This window comes from Galleria mellonella, unplaced genomic scaffold, assembly GCF_026898425.1.
Source record: "Galleria mellonella isolate WM207_F2 unplaced genomic scaffold, CSIRO_AGI_GalMel_v1 utg1267, whole genome shotgun sequence".
In the NCBI taxonomy this organism is placed as follows: domain Eukaryota; kingdom Metazoa; phylum Arthropoda; class Insecta; order Lepidoptera; family Pyralidae; genus Galleria; species Galleria mellonella.
Window position 1 is genome coordinate 1,683,600 of NW_026441987.1, and position 19,099 is coordinate 1,702,698.

General features: G+C 33.5%; 1 protein-coding gene across 1 annotated transcript in view; it reads right to left on the reverse strand.

The window, feature by feature from the left end:
* LOC113522268 (uncharacterized) overlaps positions 1-19,099 on the reverse strand; it is a 55,675-nt gene that overhangs the window by 19,995 nt on the left and 16,581 nt on the right. Inside the window, exons 4-5 of the mRNA XM_052900211.1 lie at positions 16,228-16,300; positions 9,241-10,364 (exon numbers count right to left, since the gene is read on the reverse strand). Coding sequence (XP_052756171.1) covers positions 9,241-10,364; positions 16,228-16,300 — 1,197 coding nt within the window. The remainder of the gene's footprint in view (positions 1-9,240; positions 10,365-16,227; positions 16,301-19,099) is intronic.

The following is a 19,099-nucleotide window of genomic DNA, read 5'->3' on the forward strand; positions in this document are numbered from 1 at the left end:
TTTATCAAGCGTTAATGTTACGTCAACCGACTCATAACAATACGTTAGGATTGCATCACGTTATGCATAGACAACACTGGCTATCATTTGAAGCATTGTTACAGTTAACAATCCAGAAGGATCTAGACGGATCATTGCCAAATTGAGCACAAAAAAAAAAGTATTTTGACAGCCACAAAAAGCATATTATGACCACAATAATTTAATATACGTATGTTTTTTTTTAAGATGTGAGATAGTATCAAGCGACATCTAAAATAAAAAAAAAAATGGTCAGGTGTGAGTTTAACTCCACACGCCGAGGGTTCCATATTTAAATACATAATATAATATGAGATAAAATGACACCGAATAATTATTATTTCTGTTTAATTAACATTTATATATTACAATTTGTAATTTCTTATTTCGGGTCACAATTTTGGTTAAAAACAGGACCACAACTAACAACTATTTTTTTTAGAGAATTTTTGATAATTTCTCATAAACGGAACTAATTAACATCGTCAAATTTTTCTGTAATATTTATATACATATACCTTTACAAACTATAATTATGTCAAATTTTTAGTTTTAGAATCTTCGGAGGTAAGGTGGGAGGGGAGGGAGGTTTTCTCATATTATCGATACTATAACTAAAAAAGTACGCATCATAAAAAGAAATAAAAGTCAAAATTAAAATGTACAGATAAAGCCCTTTCATATGGTATCTCACTTGGACTAGTCAATTTTGAAGTTTTAAATATCCGTTTCGGACTTCCTAGCAAATAAAATAAAAAAAAAATTCAATGATTTCTATTGTAAAAGGTGTCGGCCAATGACATAAAAAACCATTTCAAATATTAGATTAAAGATAGTTTGCTGAAATATAACGCTGTGAGAGACGGATGTACGAAGTCTGAACATAAGGGTTCCTTCGTACCTTTTTAGTACGGAATCCTAAAAAGGGAAAATATAGACTAAATCGCCATCGTTATGCCAAAAGTATTTTTTTAAATTGATTTTAGAATAGCAGTGTTTTTATGATTATTTATGTCTATTACATGGACTTGTTTTCGTATTTAATCGATTATGTTAACGATTTATATAATTTTATTTTCAATTAATACAAATATTCACATTTTATATTATACAATATTTTGTAGTTTAAAATAAATTATATTGTAACTAGCACTATACCGCGGCTTCAGCCACGCGTATGTGCAATATGTAAAAGCGACTGTTACCTTTAAGAGTCTCAACAATTCATCATGCTTGGTATACATATAGTATTTTAAATAGACAAGGACAGACCCTACTTGTTGTCTCACACAATTTTTAAATCCCGATAACGAGGATGAAATCTTGGAGAAAAACTAGATTAAATAGATAAATACAAATATAAACATTTAACCGGGTGGTTGGTAGAATTAGTTTGTGCTCGTATCATAGCTTTTTGTTGATCGCCTCCGATTCAATGTCTTATTTTCTTAGGCTATATAATTCATTGGATTTTTTTTCTGTAGAGTATTAAAAATTTTTCAAACTTTCTTTTATATCTTAGTGTATTAATCAATAGGTGCCTGAAATTAAATATTTATACTAAGTACTCGTATATTTCTTATGTATTTATGTTAATCATGTAAATGGTAAAAAAAAGAAAACAATAATAATAAAGAATAAACAAGCTGAAGTGGCAATAGGCTGGTTATATAGCTTGAAGAACCGACAACCGATAGGGGAAAAATAGGTTATATCCATGGAACTGCTCATGTTTATAGGTGACGGTTACCATTTTCTATCAAATGGGCCGTCAGCTTGTTTGTCATTCTAAGTTGCATAAAAAATTGCATTATTAACTATCCCTTTCCCCACTGGGTATATAGTTACGTACTTGTAACTACTTAGTTAAATATACTTATATTTTTTTGTTAAAACTTCGAATCAGACTGATCCTTCTTATAATGAAACTTCAATAGAAATTCCAACACGATCGGAAAAAACAAGATGACAAATTAAAAAAGAAAATTTATCATTTCATTTCCTAACCAATAAGTTCGCGGTCACAAAGTCACAAACCAATACTTATGTAAGATCATATTTACTCTAAAAAAACATAGTTGCATCACAGACAGAAGTATAAAAATGAAAATATACAGCGACTAAACATGCGAGTTCTATTGACAGTTTACCTGCGAGTTAAACCGTAAACAAATATGTTTAACGTTATAAAAACGGTTTACGTTCGGACATCACGCGAAACAGTGGGATAACGTTACTTTGTAACGGTTATCATTTTGTTTGTACGGCCATTGCGTAATTAATATATGTTAGTATATATTTGTAACTTGTAACTGTTTTATAACATCTTTTTTTTTTATTGATAACAAAAGAATTACAATATCGGTATACGCTGGCGAGGCACCAGTGAAGGATAATAGGCGAGGATGAAAGCAGATAAATTGGTCTATCGTAATAAATTTAACAAGAATTAGGGCGTCCAGAACGACGTGGAGAGCGACTTGATAGGGTTATAGCTAGCAATGGGTTCACCCCATGGGGTAGACCCCATTATTAACAACCCCCGCCTCCTCTTCGTTTGATAATGTCGCAATCAAATATTCACCTATCTCAAAATTGTCGGGGGGAAATATATAGGGTATATTATTATTTATTTTACATATTATACATTATTATTGTATCAGGTCGACCTCCACGCGGTTTCTCCTAAAAACCCCCTCGGTTAATTCTTTATATGCGCTATTGGTTTACCGTTCTATTTATTTTTTTATTATTATTAGTACAATCGTTAACTGTCCACTGTTGAACATAAGTCTTCTCCGTAAAGGGAGTTTTGCCAGTAATTGCCACGCTTGGCAAGCGGATTGACAACGGCAATTAGGCTTTTAAAGACGTTTTAAGAGGGATGCTGCTGCCCATCCCTCGTTCTTCCTCGACTCTTACGACACCCACGGGAAAGGGGTGGCCTATTCTATGCCGGGATCACACGGCGATTCCATTATCACCCATTAATAAAAACACTGACAATTCCAATAATATTTTGCCATCATTCGTAAGAAAGTCGCGTCCATAGTGAGTAGAACGCCAACACTATCTTTAAAGTGATAGCTGAAGATGCCCCTGCACCTGTGATAAGGGCATTTCGTCAGAACGATGACTGAAAATTATAATAACCATTCCCTGGTTTGTCGCCGTCCTCACCGAACGCCATATATATATATATATATATATATATATATATATATATATATATATATATATATATATATATATATATATATATATATATATATATATATATACAGGCTTCGACTTACGTCGTTTCGATTTACGTCGTTTCAAGTTACGTCAAACAATGTTTTGACACTATTCCTCAAGCATACGTCATTTGTTTCGATTTCCGGCATATCGGAGAATTCACTTGTCGCAAGGTCAATGTCCGTGAGGGGCGCGGGCGGGGCGCGGTGTCGTCTCGTGCGGGGAATACCCCGCAAATGTCACTGATTTTGTTTAGTACATTCAGGGACAACGGACAATCAAGACGTAATAAATTAGTTTTTTTGCATCTTTGACAGTTTTTGTGTTTACATACATATTTAAGTGAATTTTAAACAATGCCACCTAAATAAGACAGTAATAATAAAGTGAAGAAGAGATTAAGAAAGTCAATTACAATGGAGGTTAAATATAAGATTTTAAAACTCAAAGATCGCGGTTATTCGACTTCATCTATTGGACGAGAACTTAATTTATCACGCACGACGGTACAAACAATATTGAAAGATAAAGAAAAACTCTTAACAGCTCTTCCTTCCGTCTCTTCAAACAGCACTATTATACGCAAAAGGAATGCTTTAATTTATGAAATGGAAAAACTGTTGTACAATTGGATTCAAGATCAAACTCAGCGACGGGTTCCTCTAAGTTTGGCTATTATACAAAATAAGGCGCTGAGTATCATCAACACACTGCAAAATAAACGTGGCGAGAATAATAGTGACGAAACAAAATGTTTTTCTGCCAGTCGCGGATGGTTCATGCGCTTTAAAACGAGATATTCGTTACATAACATTCGAGTGCAAGGAGAAGCTGCTAGTGCCGATCATGTGGCTGCTCAGAGTTTTCCTGGAATATTAAAGGAAATTATCGAAAGTGGAGACTATTCGCCTAAACAAATTTTTAACGTGGACGAAACTGGTTTGTTTTGGAAAAAAATGCCCTCTCGTACTTTTATATCACAGGAAGAAAAGTCTATGCCTGGATTTAAAGCGGCTAAAGATCGTTTGACGTTGTTATTGGGTTCGAATGTTGAAGGTGATCTTAAATTGAAACCCCTTTTAGTTTATAGGTCTGAAAATATATATATATATATATATATACTCTTCCAGTTATATATATATATATATATATATATATATATATATATATATATATATATGAAGAATGGTTTACTAAGCATTTTATACCTGAAGTGAAACAGTACTGTTCAAACAATAATTTGGCTTATAAAGCTTTATTATTTTGGACAATGCTCCCGGCCATCCTGTGCGTATTGCCGATATTATCCTCAAATCAAAGTCGTGTTCCTGCCTCCCAACACCACTTCGTTGTTACAGCCGATGGATCAAGGAGTTATCGCGTCTTTTAAGGCCTATTATCTCAGGAAAACTTTTTCACAGTCTGTAAAGGCTAATGAAAATGATGGCATGGAGCTGAGAGATTTTGGAAAAGTTATAATATTGCAATGCGTAAAAAATATTGCTACTTCATGGGATGAGGTGACACCCAACAATTTAAAAGGAGTGTGGAAAAAGTTATGCCCATTTTTTTTTGAGCCATCTGAAAGTTCTACATCTACAGATCAACCAAATGTCGATGAGATCACAACTGACATTGTTCATTTGGCTAACCGTTTGCCTGACATTGCAGTTACTACTGATGATATTGATGATCTGTTAAGCTCACATTCGCAAGAACTGACTGATGAAGATCTTATTGAATTGGAGGCACAAGTACAAAAGGAAGCACTCGAGTCACAAGAAATAGCTTCTTCTATTAGTGACATTTTAAAAAGAACTTACACTAAAAAACTTTCCGTAGCCTTTGCAAATTTGAAGAATGCCATGAAAATTTTTGAAGAAAATGATCCTAATTTTGAGAGAAGTTTTAACGTTAATAACAAAATTTGTGCAGCCTATCATGTTACCAAGATCTGTATGATAGCAAGAAGAAAGAAGTCCAAGCAATCTAGAATTGATAGTTTCTTTAAGCCAAAAGTTTAATTTATTATTTATCATTACATATGTATAAGTTTTATAATTATTATTAAAATTAATAACACACAAATACCAAAAATAACTAGCAATTTCATAAGTGCATAATATATAATTATTTTAAGAACTTACTTTTAATAATAAAGTACGTCCTTTGTTATAAATGCAGTTTTTTTTATTATTTCGAGTCCGTGTGGAACCTAACCCTTGAGTTTTACATGTAAACATATGAAAAAATATGTCTCGACTTACGTCGTTTCGATTTACGTCGCGTATTTCGAGAACCTAACATGCCGTAAGTACGAGGACTGCCTGTATATATATATATATATATATATATATATATATATATATATATATATATATATATATATATATATATATGGTCTATTAACTTCTAACCTTCTTTACTAAAATAATTTTAAGACTAGTTCTAAAAATAGATCTTGTTATCTATACTTATAATAAATCTATAGAGAGGTCATTTCTGTACATGAAATATATTTCCAAAATAACTATCAGGGGGTGATTAGTGATCGATACTGATGCCAAAAATGCAATCAGTAAAATTTTTGTCTGTCTGTCTGTATGTTCGTTATAGAAACAAAAACTACTCGACGGATTTTAACAAAATTTGGTACAAATATTCTTCATACTCCTGGGCAGGTTATTGTATACTTTTCATCGTGCTACGATCAATAGGAGCAGAGCAGTGAAGGGAAATGTTGGGAAAACGGGAGAAGTTACTCCATTTTTAAGCTTCAGTCGCGTGTGCAGCCTTAATGGCCGCTTTTTAAAATGTAAAAATGTCCACCCGTGCGAAGCCGAGACGGGTCGCTAGTCTGATAATAAATAAAATAAAATTTGAATGAATCGTTATAGTCGTGAGCTTGTTTATTTTTACTTATAATAGCTCGCTTTAATGCGGTTACATTCAGTCATTAATATGTGAATGGCGTAATCACTGATAACGTTCGATTGCGACCGCAAAACATTTTTATTAGATCATTTTATAATTAATGTAATTAATTTAAAATATACATAATCGTCTTTAATAGCTTGTTCTACATTTTATTTGATTTGAAATGTTTTATATTTGTTAACAAGTATGTTATATTATCCATAATTTCATTTCAGTCTCTGAGTTACAATTCATGTTTGGTTAATTTTAAACCACTGACTAAATAGATACTTAAGATAAAGATTAACCTCTTTATTCATATAAATATATAGATGTCAGGGTATATCTCGACAGGTCGACCTCCACGTGGCCCCCTCTGAAAACTATCGTGCTGAATTCGTGGTGTATTTATCACGATGTACCAACTAACCTGCCATTTAATTCTCACCTATCATCCCTCACTAGTGCCTTGCCTGCATTTACCATTAGCGCAGGTGAGGTTACCATTGCATTGTCATCCATTACAAAAATGGAGTAACGCACAACATTCGTCACCTGTTGCCATCGTGGTGAACATAGTACTAGACATTTCCACTGAACATTCACTAAACATACAAGAATCCAACATGGTAACGCTCCCACTGTGCTTCATCTATTTATTTATTTATTTCAAGTAAACAGTTACATAGTATATATTCTTAGTGCTGCGAAACTGCATTGCAGTTTGTCTGCAGCTTTGCGCTCTTGTACATACAGCTTATTAAACAATTATAAACTTATATCCTAATTCTATATACTAAACTTACATCTTTATACATACATATACACAGATATGCATATATACACATACATATACATACAGACACACATGCATATACTAAGCGGATGTTACTGGTATGAGTATACACTCATCATCAGAGAGTTAGTGACATTTCTTACAAAATCTAGAGTAAATAGTTTCCAGCCAAGTTAGAACTGTTGTAACGGAGTTAACAGACAATTATAGCAGATAATTAACATTAACCAACTATATTTAACTCGGACACCGGAAACTAGTTATCTAATTCAGAACAAGCTTAGCAAACAATAATTTAACGAGATTTAAACAATGTTCCTAGTGTAATGACCTACTGAGAATACATTGTGATCGGTCTAAAACGAAATTATCATTCCAGAATGTCGTAAGAGCTGATTAGAAGCATTGGGAGTTTTTAGTAATGGGAATTAACAGTTATTGCCAATAATATAAAAATGATCCCAGTGCAAACCGTGTTGATTAATTAATTTTGCCAAATTTGTTACGATCTACCCAACTTTAGCAACTGGGCCCACTGACCTGACTTTATCCTCACCTATCATCCCACATAGGTATACCGCTAGTGGAAACCAATTGTACAAGCGAGGTTATTTTAATAAATTAAAAAAATTACGAAGGAACAAAAGCATAATACACTTGTATATGGAAAAGAAAAATTGCCATGCATAATAAGTAATAAAAGTTTTTTTTATATACAACTTAGAATGGCAAACAAGCTGACGGCCCCCCTGATGGAAAGTGGTAACCGTCGCCTAAAGACATGAGCAGTACCATGGACATAACAGAGTATACTGTTTCGCCCATGATACCCCCCACGCGTTGCCATTCCTGAGAAATCAGATGTTATTATTCTGTACTCTGTAAATTCACTGCCATATCCCACCCTTCTAACCGAAACACAGCCATGCAAACACAACTGCTTTATGGTAGAAACACGATTGGGATAGAGGTGTCCAAACAAACGACTTTTGTACAAAATCTCCCCCTGATTTCATTCTTTGTAATGGATAAACTCAAAAACTATTCAACTAATTTTAAAAATTCTTTCACCTATAGGAAGCTACTTTATCAGCGAGTAAGATAGGCTATTATTAAGATATAAAGATAATATTTTTCTACCAGTGCGAAGCCAGGTTGGATCGCTAATAGGTTAATAATGATGCAATGTTTTCGCTCCGACTCTTAATGTTTGGGATTAAACATTCAGATAGTTCGTTATGTTACGTTTAGCATTCAGATCGATCTTGTTATTTATCGCCAATTAATTATGATTTATTAATTACAAAACATTCAGATCGATTTTGTCAATTAATGATCAATTAATTATGATTTAATAATTAAAATACCAATTAGGAAGTTAACATAATAACAATTATGGACGTCACTTCTTTGTAAATAAAGTCAGATAATCATATCAACAGTCTGTCCACCGCTGAACATAGGCGGAAGCCTAACTCCTAAAGAGGAATCTTTGGTGAGTTTTGCCAGTAGTTGCCACACTTAGTAGGTAGGAGTTAGGCTTTGGTAATATTTTAAGAAGAACGCTTTTACCCATCCTTCAACCATTGAATTATTATTTCGACTTTCCTTTAGTCACCCTTTACAACACCCACGGGAAAAGAAAGGGTAGCCCATTCTATGCCGGGACCACATAACATAGAATGGGTCACCCCTTCCTTTAATAAAGTCAGATGAAATGAGCATTTATAAAGTTTCACTTCATTATTCAATGGTGAAAAAGTAAATTAAGCGAAGCTCTTTTCAAGAAGCCGTAATTACGAGGTTGAAAGAGAACGGACATAATAATATGCGATTTCAAAATAGTTTCATAGAAATGTTTTAAGCAGAAAAAAAATCTCTTAAGTTTAATTTTAATTTAATAACATCGCAAGATTACTCCTTTATAGGCCCTTCTAAACTAAAACTACTTTAATTTTGACTTACATTTGTTAGAAAAGGATCCTTACAATAACTTTTAAATAAATTTTAGTTTTAGAGATAGTATTAAGAAATGGCCCCTCAGAATCAAACCCATTGTAATAGTAATGTTGCACTTTAAGGTTTCTATTTTACTGATATCGATAAAATCGATACACGATAAAGATGAATTATATATTAGATAATAATAGGTAGGACAAATCCTAATTCATGTGAGTAAAACCGTGAGATATAGCTAGTAATTAATTACAAGTCGGAAATATTTGTGAACCTGCAAGAAGTACATCAATAGAAAAATAAAATCAACTTACCAATTTTAGCACTGCTAAAGACTATCAACGCGTGCGTATCGTCCACCCACTTTATCTCGAAGCCGGTGTCCTTATAGTCGCTGAACACTGATAGGAGATCGTTCGTTTTAAACTCGCTGGGAAAGTCGTAAACCTCCACGACATGCGCGAACGTCTCATCATACGGCCCATTGAAAAGCGCCTGTCCTCGCGTCTGGTACTGTTCGTAGTTATTCTTCGCTTTACTTATGTGCACCTTCCCAACAGTCGACGTCAACTCTTCAAGCAAGGAAGGATCCAAGCACTCCCCGCTCTCATCGTAAACAGCATCCCAATCGTTCTCCTCGCGCTTTAGAGACACCTTAGCCTCTAGTTTAGGCTTCAACTTCTTCGGCTCTGGTTCCTTTACGTCCGGCACATAGAGTACCTCATTCTTTTCGCTCTTAGGCTCCTCTACAGGATCCGATATGACTAGGACATCAGAATGGAAACTCTGTTTGATTATTCTCTTGCTACTTCTATTTATCTCCTGCGAGGCCCGCTTCAACTCGTTCTTTTCCACATCCTCATCTTTACTGTATAAATAATCGTTATCAATAATATTGCTTTGATTCGCTTCGTTTAAAGCCATGGTCTCGTCCGGCTCATTTGGTCTCCACCCGTTATCAGTGTAGTCCTCGGAATACTCACTGTAGTAATTCGGGCTGTAGAACCCTAGCTGACCGTTTGCGAAGTAATCACCTATATAAAAATTTTCACCTACTTCTACGTCGTTAAAACTATTATCACTAAACGATATTGCACTATCACTATTTGGCACTTGGCAAGCTGAAGGCACAGATTCGATTGTATCGCTCGCCGTCGCTTGGTCTATGCTTGGAGCTGTGTGAGATCTTTGATTCCTGAGGTGAGGGGGTGTGTACACGTTGCAAAAGTTTTTATCTAGAGACTTCTTTGGGGTGCCATGCGAGAATTTTTCTTTCGATGCAGGCGATTTAGGACATTTGGCTCCGTCAGCGCTGTGGCTTTGCCGCCTGTGGTTAGTCTCCTGTTTTGGATCTTCTGTTGTTGTATTTTCTGCGACTCGTAAAGCTCTCGGCACGTAAACTGCGCGATCTGGACGTCGGGGCTTCGTTGAACCAGATCTATAACAAAAGATATAATTTTAGCGTAGATAGTAATTGGGAATTAAAAAGTATGTTAAACAAAATTAATTAGTGAGTCGTATTTGCGATATCAACTATAAAAAGACACATTTACAAAATTAAAATTTTCAACTACTTCTAATATTATCTTTCAATATTTTAAATAAATTGGGACGTCATAAACATAATCAGCTTCACTGGTAGTAAAGCTGATTGCTGGAAACTTATAAGTTCATGTTGAAAAAATTGCTCCCAAAATCTAAATAGAAAGTGAAGATCATCTACTAATTAAGTATAATCGATACTTTGTTGTTGTATTGTTGAATCCGTAATTTTTTTTTAATTATATATTAAATTGTTTTAGGAACCTATTACTTGTGTCCTTACTGATATTATAAAGATGAGAGTGCTTAGTATTTTTTTGGCAATTTTATAGGCGTTTAACGACTCGATTAACTGCAATAACATTTGGCATACATGTATTATTCGAGACGAAAAAAAAAGATATATGCTTTTCATTCTGGTCACGTGTACAAAATTGCTGGAAAACTCTAATATGATATAACGCACAGGGTAGTAATAAGCACATAGTTAAGTGCCGCGTCAAAACATCTCATGAGCGGTCACGTCGCACTGTTGTAAACTATTACGGCGTCACGTAACAGCGAAGGGGGCCAAGGCCAGTGACTGGCCAACTTGCCCCTCTCTTTGGCACACTTTCGGTTTCGGCGGGCGAGTTGTGATTGCAGCGGCGCTGATAGCGTCCAAGTCGGAGTATCTAGTCGGTCCGGATATATTTGCCGACACAACGGTAGACTTGTTTAGTTAATTGCTCAATGTGTTTTGAGGTTTTGTAATAGTTCTTTTATGTTCTTTATTACGATTAGTTTTAGTTACATCTACATTCTTAAAGGTGTAGAGATCGTCGTTGCTTTTTCTGTATTTTTACCCTTTTTTTAGTTTCCTTTTGGAATCTAAGTTAAAAATATTGTATGTTTTAAATTAATAATTAATTAATGAAATTACACTAACTGATCACTTATGTTTATCAACGTGAATTAAGTAAAAAGTAACCTATTGTTAAGTTAGAGGTCCTGACATATGGTGCCTTATAGTACATATACTGAATAACAAGTCGGCATGAATTTATTGATAATGTAAATTGAAGTGTCGACTCCAGTCACGGGTGCGTCGAACTGGGGATCGGTCGCAATCAATATAAATGAATAACTGGAAAAATATAACTGGAGTCGTCACTTCAATTTACATACGTATATTGTCTACATACATTAAGTCTGTGTGTCCCTCCCAATTTAAATGCATGAATCTATAATATAACCAAATAAAATTTTTTAATTTTATTTAAATTGAATCAATAGTTTAAAACGTAAGAAAAACACCATTCTATCCACCTAAATAACAAAAATAAGATAATTTCTTTAACTTCCCATCATTGTGTGCACATTTTTTTTATATCATGCATTAATGCATCTAAGGTGAAGGCTGGAATGTATAAATACATGATAGAAAAACATATGAAAACCTATTTTGAATTCATCTTTCGGGCCTTAATATGACGCGTCCCGAAGCTTAATTTAAAATAAAAAAACACGAAACTTTAATATTAACTATATACAAAAACGACAATTTTTTTTTTAATATTCGTATTTATATTGATGCATAAATGCATGCCCAAAAAGGACAGGTGTGTGTATGTATATGCATGATAGAAAAACACATAAAAAGCTTTTATTAATTCTACTGCTCGTAAATACATTATAAGCTAAAACATAAAGTAGAACAAAACGTATAAAAAAAAAGTTACCCATGATCAAACAATCCCTCATCAACATGCACATAATAATAGCTGAATAAATCACAAAGTCCAACACACCGGTAATTCATTTTATTAAATTAAAACAACACATTAAATAAGAGATTTTTGTCGCATTAAAAAATCTGACTTCAGAACTATTACGTTACTACTATAGGAGTAAACAGCGGGTCTACCATGAAATGAAATTCCGAAATTTCGTACTCAATTTTCTTGTTTTTGTTTATACCAAAATCGAATCAATAAATGGAGTTTAACATTTCGTTCGTCATACAATCTATCATAAAAGTCAAAAGGAACAATATTTTAACATTTTTAATATTTCCAAATGGCATGTATTATGTAATTTTAACATCAAATTTCTGTTTCGTTTGGCTCCGAAATTTCGGAAAACATTTCATGGTAGGCCCTCAGTTTCAAAAAGAATCACGAAAATCTGTTTCACAGTTGTTGAACATTTTTCAATCTCATATTTGTATTCAGTTAAAAACACGTGTTACACGTAGGGACACAAAACTGTAACAGATTAGTTAGTACGTTTGATTTATTGTTCGTACGCCGGAATTCTCCTTCAATAGCTACGAGCAATTGTGTCAAAAGGAAACACGAAATTAACGTGTTGCTATATTGAATCATTATAAAATAATTTGCCTGGACTATCAACGCACAGCTAAGGCTAGAAAGATGATATTTGGAACACCGGTTTATTAAATAAAGTTTATTTATTAATAAACCTATGTTAAACTTTTAAATTAAAAATAAGGTAAGAAAGGGTTTTCAAAAATTTCAATTTAAAGGCAACACTACACAAGCAAAGCCGCGAGAATGGTTGAATCATAAGATTTTAGTAGAACCGTAGAGCATTCGATTTTAAATTTGATTCGTCGAAATAAAATTTTTAATTTCCTTTTAAGGAAATTATTAGATAACAAAGTTTATTTTTAAATTAATTTATAATGTATATATAATTTATGAAATAATTACAAGATGTCAAAATTCACGTTATAAATTAATTATGAGAAAATTATTATTAATTTAATTTTATTATTAATTAAATGTCAGTAGGCGGGTTGGCATCCGCAGTTAGGCTTTGGTGACGTTTTAAGAGGGACGCTGCTGCCAATCCATCGACTATTAAGTTCCCTTAGTCGCCTCTTACGACACCCACAACCTATTCCACACATCAAACCAAAAAGCTGACTGACCATATATTAGTTATGCCCCGCGGCTTCTCCTCTAGTGGTAGCATGATTATTTGTGATGTAGAACAGTCCATAACTTTTCTTAAGGAAAGAGCGAAATTTTTCAAATCCGATTGCTAGTTTCAGAGATTAGCGCATTCAAATAAACAAACCTTTTCGATTTATTATATTAGTACAGATCAATAAGCCAGCTCGATAATGGCAACCAAACACTCGATCGCCAGTCATAAAATTAGCACAGAGATGGGCAGGAATTATGGAAATGGAAAATCTACTGCGAACTCAAATAATACATGCAGATGGATCGCTGCGCAAGACAATGATGACATTACAAGGAATGTTAGCGATTATACTGCATCTATGTGTAATGGCCGAGTTTGAAATTAATGTATGTAAGATGGAACGTATGCCCTCTGTCCACCCCATAAGAGTGGGATAAAGCAGTGAGTTTACAGGGTACAGAGGAATAACACAATGTGCAGTTATGGTATTTAATATATTTATCGGTTTTAATTTTACTTAAATAGATATATTATAATAAGATTTATAGAACAACAAAACAGTCTCGTGGTAGTAAAGTATAGTTTCACACAGAGGGCGTCTCAACCGCGCGATGAATATAAAAATTTGCAGGGTAGTATGGTGACTGTTGCACGGTGGACGGCCTACCCGCTACGTTTATGCCGGTCCGCCATTGTCTAGACACGTATTAGTGTTAACACTAGGAATCACAGAACATGCAGCCCATGGTATTTACTATTTATAAGTCGCTACTCATGATTTAGAATTTTCAAGCTTGCTCAGTCATCTCTTCATGTGGTCCTGGCATAGAATATGCCATATCCCTTTTTATTCTGTGGGCGTCCTAATAGACGACTAAAGGAGCTTAATGGTAAAGATGCGGTTGTTAACCCACTTGCCAAGCGTGGCAACTATTGGCAAAATTCCCCTTAAGGGGAAGTCTTATATTCAGCAGTGGACAATTAACAGCTGTTTTGGACAATTATTATTTATTATTTCATTCCTTCATATTTTTTCTGTTTACTGTAAAATTCTTTTACGATATCTTCTTATAACTTATAAAAAATATTCAACAAGATGTAATATTGTTACAAATAAATTGAGTTATTTATACACCATAAATCGATAGATTCACAGAAAAAAAACGAAATTTCGAATTAAACTATTAAAGCAGATTAATAAAAAAAAAAAAATAAGAAAAACTTGAGGATAGAAAATAAGGAGAAAAAGAAAAATGTAAACTTCAAAAATTGATATTGGAATATTCCGTAATAAACCTTATTACGGAAATTGTCAGTAATAAAACTTATGGGGCACACGACTAGTAACTCGTAACTTTGCAAAGTGAAGGCATAAAGGTCACGGTTGAGAAACTGGTGCCAACATTTGATGCAATACCGTGCAATGGTATTGCATCAAATGATCCACAATCTGATGAAGATTATACTATTATTAATATCTCAGAAGTTTTCTATGATAATGTTGCGAGACTGAAGGGGTCTTTAAATAACCTAAACCTTGTTTATTACATCTACTATAGTTGAATTTTAATGATAAAATCAGATGCGACTTTGTCCGCATTTTATTTGACCTATTTTCCTCTGTGCGAACATTTTAGTCATTTTGTATCCTCGTCAATAAATAATTTACGACACAACAATAAACTGTTTCTGTTTTTGTCTGATTGTTTGGATTCAACTCTGTACATTTTCCTTTCCCAGTTTGATTACTGTTAGCCATCACAGCCAAATTTCCTCTTTATTTGAGCGTATTATTATAATTTACATAATACTGATAATAACAAGAATATATTAAGATATGATAAAGTATTAAAAATACAAATTGCGTCGATATTTTGAATTACTAAAACATAAAAAAAATGTGCCAAGTAATCCAAATGTCAAGGTGTGTTGGTTTTGTCTTCTTAAAAATGAGTTTATGCAATTGGCAATGTTATTTTTACGAAATGGTGCCAATTAATTATTCGTCATCACTTCATCGAGTGGGGTCGACTTACACTGCGTTTGCCCATACGGGATCGCCACTCAAGCACCTTTCTTCCCTTTTGGTTGTCGGTTCTTCGACCTATGTGACCAAGCTATTGCCACTTCACATACATGCCACATCACATTTGCTTATCCTTGATGATGAGGAATAGTTCGTCACCAATAATTTTATAATTAGTTTACGACAAATAAGTTTGTTTGAGGGATTAAGGTCATTGTCATTTCCAAGGTAATAACTGTACATACACACGAAATATGTTTCCTATTATTATTTAAACTGGTAAAGGATCAAACTGTCAAATCGAAACCAGTCCATTATCAGGTTTACATCTTACTGGATTTTAAGTCTTTCAATCTCCACGTCAATTCCCTTATAAGGGAAGCGAAGAGAACTTAAGAACATAGAATAAATCAAGTTACAAGGAAATTACCAATAACACATAACGATAACACCATGTACACGTATATTGCTGTAATCTTATTGATCGATAATTATTCCAATTGTAACAATATCTGAGACGTAATTACAACAGATGGCACAGACAATTGGCTTTTTGAGCGTAATTAACTTGGATTCCAACAAGCGTAAACAATAGAATATTAAACACTTACAATGTTCGAAGCGCACCGAGATAGTCACACAATTGTAAATGCACAAAAACACACAAAATAACACTGAACACAATCACTTCCTATCAGTTGTGATTAGCTGCAATCAGAACAGCGATAAGAGAAGCGCGTACGTCCACGCGGCTCGGTGTGCGCTGTACAAATGTGATAGGAAATGTTTTGATACTAACCTGATCTTTTCCTGAGGCTGCGCGCGGCGCTGCGCCTGCGCCGGCTTGCAACCTCCCACCGCGGCCGCCGACTCTGCGCAACAGTGTTACATAAAGTCACCATATTTTCCTAATGCCGTATTGGGATATAAATGTACTTATTTCTAAATTGATTATACATGTGGGTTTAACGGGAAAGTGGATGCAGTGAGTGTGCAGTTAGTTGCGCAGGAGCAAGTGTACTACAGTTTGTTTGTAAAAATCTCTTAACTATATAAGTGTGACAAAAAAAAAATTATATCTTAATAATTATTTGTTCAATTAAGAGGATTTATAACAGTAACCTATAAAATTTTGTTGGTAAAATCAACGTGGGAATATTGATTTCATCATTTTTAATAAGCAAGTTCGTGCTTGTCATTAATAGATAGATACATTATATCCAGTGCAAATACTTATTTAAATACTCAAAGAATAAAAATTACATAATAAAAAGTAACAAAATAATTTTAAAACTATTTATCGATTTATTAGAAGAATGATCAATATTTTGTTAAAAAAATAAGTATACATGTGTATTCGTAATGATAGACGTGTCGGCTTGCATGACAAACGCGCACGACAAACAAAATTATAAAAACAAGACGACTACCCGTGTTTCAAATATCGGTGATGTGCTGAAATATACGGAGAAGGTGATTGACCGTACAGAGTGATCGTTTAATTTAGTGTAATTTTCATCTTAATTCATGCGGGAAAAGTAGCAGAATATAGTTAATATTGACAAGACTCCTAATAATGACTAGGTTTGTTTTCTTGTCGTTTTATTTCTAGACAATTTTAGATTCCATTTTTAAAATAAATAATGAAAACTCATATAACTCAATTCGCCCCTGCTTTTTATCTAATTTACATTGTAAAATTGTTATTAATTTTGATTTAGTGAACTATTTACGAAATGTGTAATAGTACACTCTTGTGTTGGATTCATATTAATTTAATGACAATTAAAGTAGCTGTTATAATTTGCAAAATTTTATATTCGTGCAGTGTATAATAACTTTTTACAATTAAACATATTTTGTAAGCTATTTTAAACTTTTTTAATCATAATTAAATAATAATAATGTAAATAAAAAAAACTAATTCCATATTAAGGTGATAGTCGTGAAGTTAGCATGAATGGATTAACATTTATTGTCGTTTTTCGAAACTCATGTTTCTTTGGGAAAAATGTGCGATTCATTTAAAGGGGTGCTAATATTTTGGATTTCTCTTTAAAGTTCCATATGGTCAATATGGAATTTGTTTAGTAAAAGGTATGTACTTAAAATATACGTATTTAACATTACGACAGGGAACTCACTATATCGTTATTTGACGAGACACGCACTAGGAAGCGACGTAATTTGCAATTACACTTCAATTTGATCAACTATAAAGTCGGTTAAAAAACAAGAGTCGTTACTTTTTGTATATTTTACAAAAGTAGTTTTTTTTTTTTAATTTTTAAAACTTGTGTTCGTTTTTAACCATGTCTATATATGTATATATATATATATATACATGGTTAAAAACGTATATATATATATATATATATATATATATATATATATATATATATATATATATATATATAATATGAATAGGGATTAGAAAGTCATGATGACGAGAGTGATATTTTCATGTCATTACAACCCCCAGTAATGAGGAAATCAGAGAAACATAAATATATATAACGGGAATTTTATGAACTTACTCCGTTTGTCATTTCCGATAGTTGTTCGACTTCATTAGGGAATCTTTTTGGCGAGTACGGCGGCCTCACAACGTCTCGTCATGAAGAGTGTATTTTTTCATTTTTTTTTATAAACGACATACAACGACATATAAGCTAACAGCACACCTGATGGAGAGTGGCCACAGTTGCTTAAAGACATGAACAGCATTTAACACTTATGACAGGTGCCTCTTATGTATTGCAACCAACTTCAAAAAAGAAGTTTTCAATTCGGTTGCATTTTTTTTTGTTATTTCATAACTACGTCATTTATGAACCTCTTTATATTTTCCAAATCGGATTTTTTTATACCACTGAGGTGGCAAACAAGCATACGGCCCACCTGACGGTAAGCGGTTACCGTGGCCTATGAACGCCTGCAATACCAGAGGTATTACGCGCGCGTTGCCGACCCTGAAGAAACCTCTTTACCCCCCTTTTTACCGGAATATTTATATTCTTCTTTATTTGAAAGGATATTTATACTTTCAGATTGGTCCTATATAAATTTTATCAATATCGATTCAGTAGTTTTTAAATCAAAATAACTGGTTTTGTATACAATTGAACCCGTCTTCTTTCCTATGTAACACAATCTTATTATGTAAAGAGTATATATAGTAAGAACCATAAGTACAAAACACCTATTAAAATAAATCAACAAAATATTGAAAAAATCCGCAGTACGTAGACAAAACGTAAGCATCCTAGTATTACATCAATGCAGTTACAGTGAACGTGGTTCCCATGGTTGCTGATAATGTTATTATATTTTCCAGTTGCTTGCCAGTATAAATACTTCATCATTTATTGCTCACGAGTCACGACTCCATCAGATGATGCAGGACTCGAGACACTAACAGGCACTAAGTTATCACTGCAGTAAATTTCACTAAAATCCGTCTAGTTGTTTAAGCGAGACGCATGCATAGACACGGTCTGGTTACAGTTTTGCTATAAAGTATGCATACATATACAGATTGTATAGTTTTTTTTTTAATACATATGTGAAAATGTTATGGTAATCCCGAATGAGCTATTGGTTTACGCTGGTTTGATAATAGTTGCCACGTTTGGCAGGCGGGTTGGCAACCGCAGTTAGGCTTATGATGT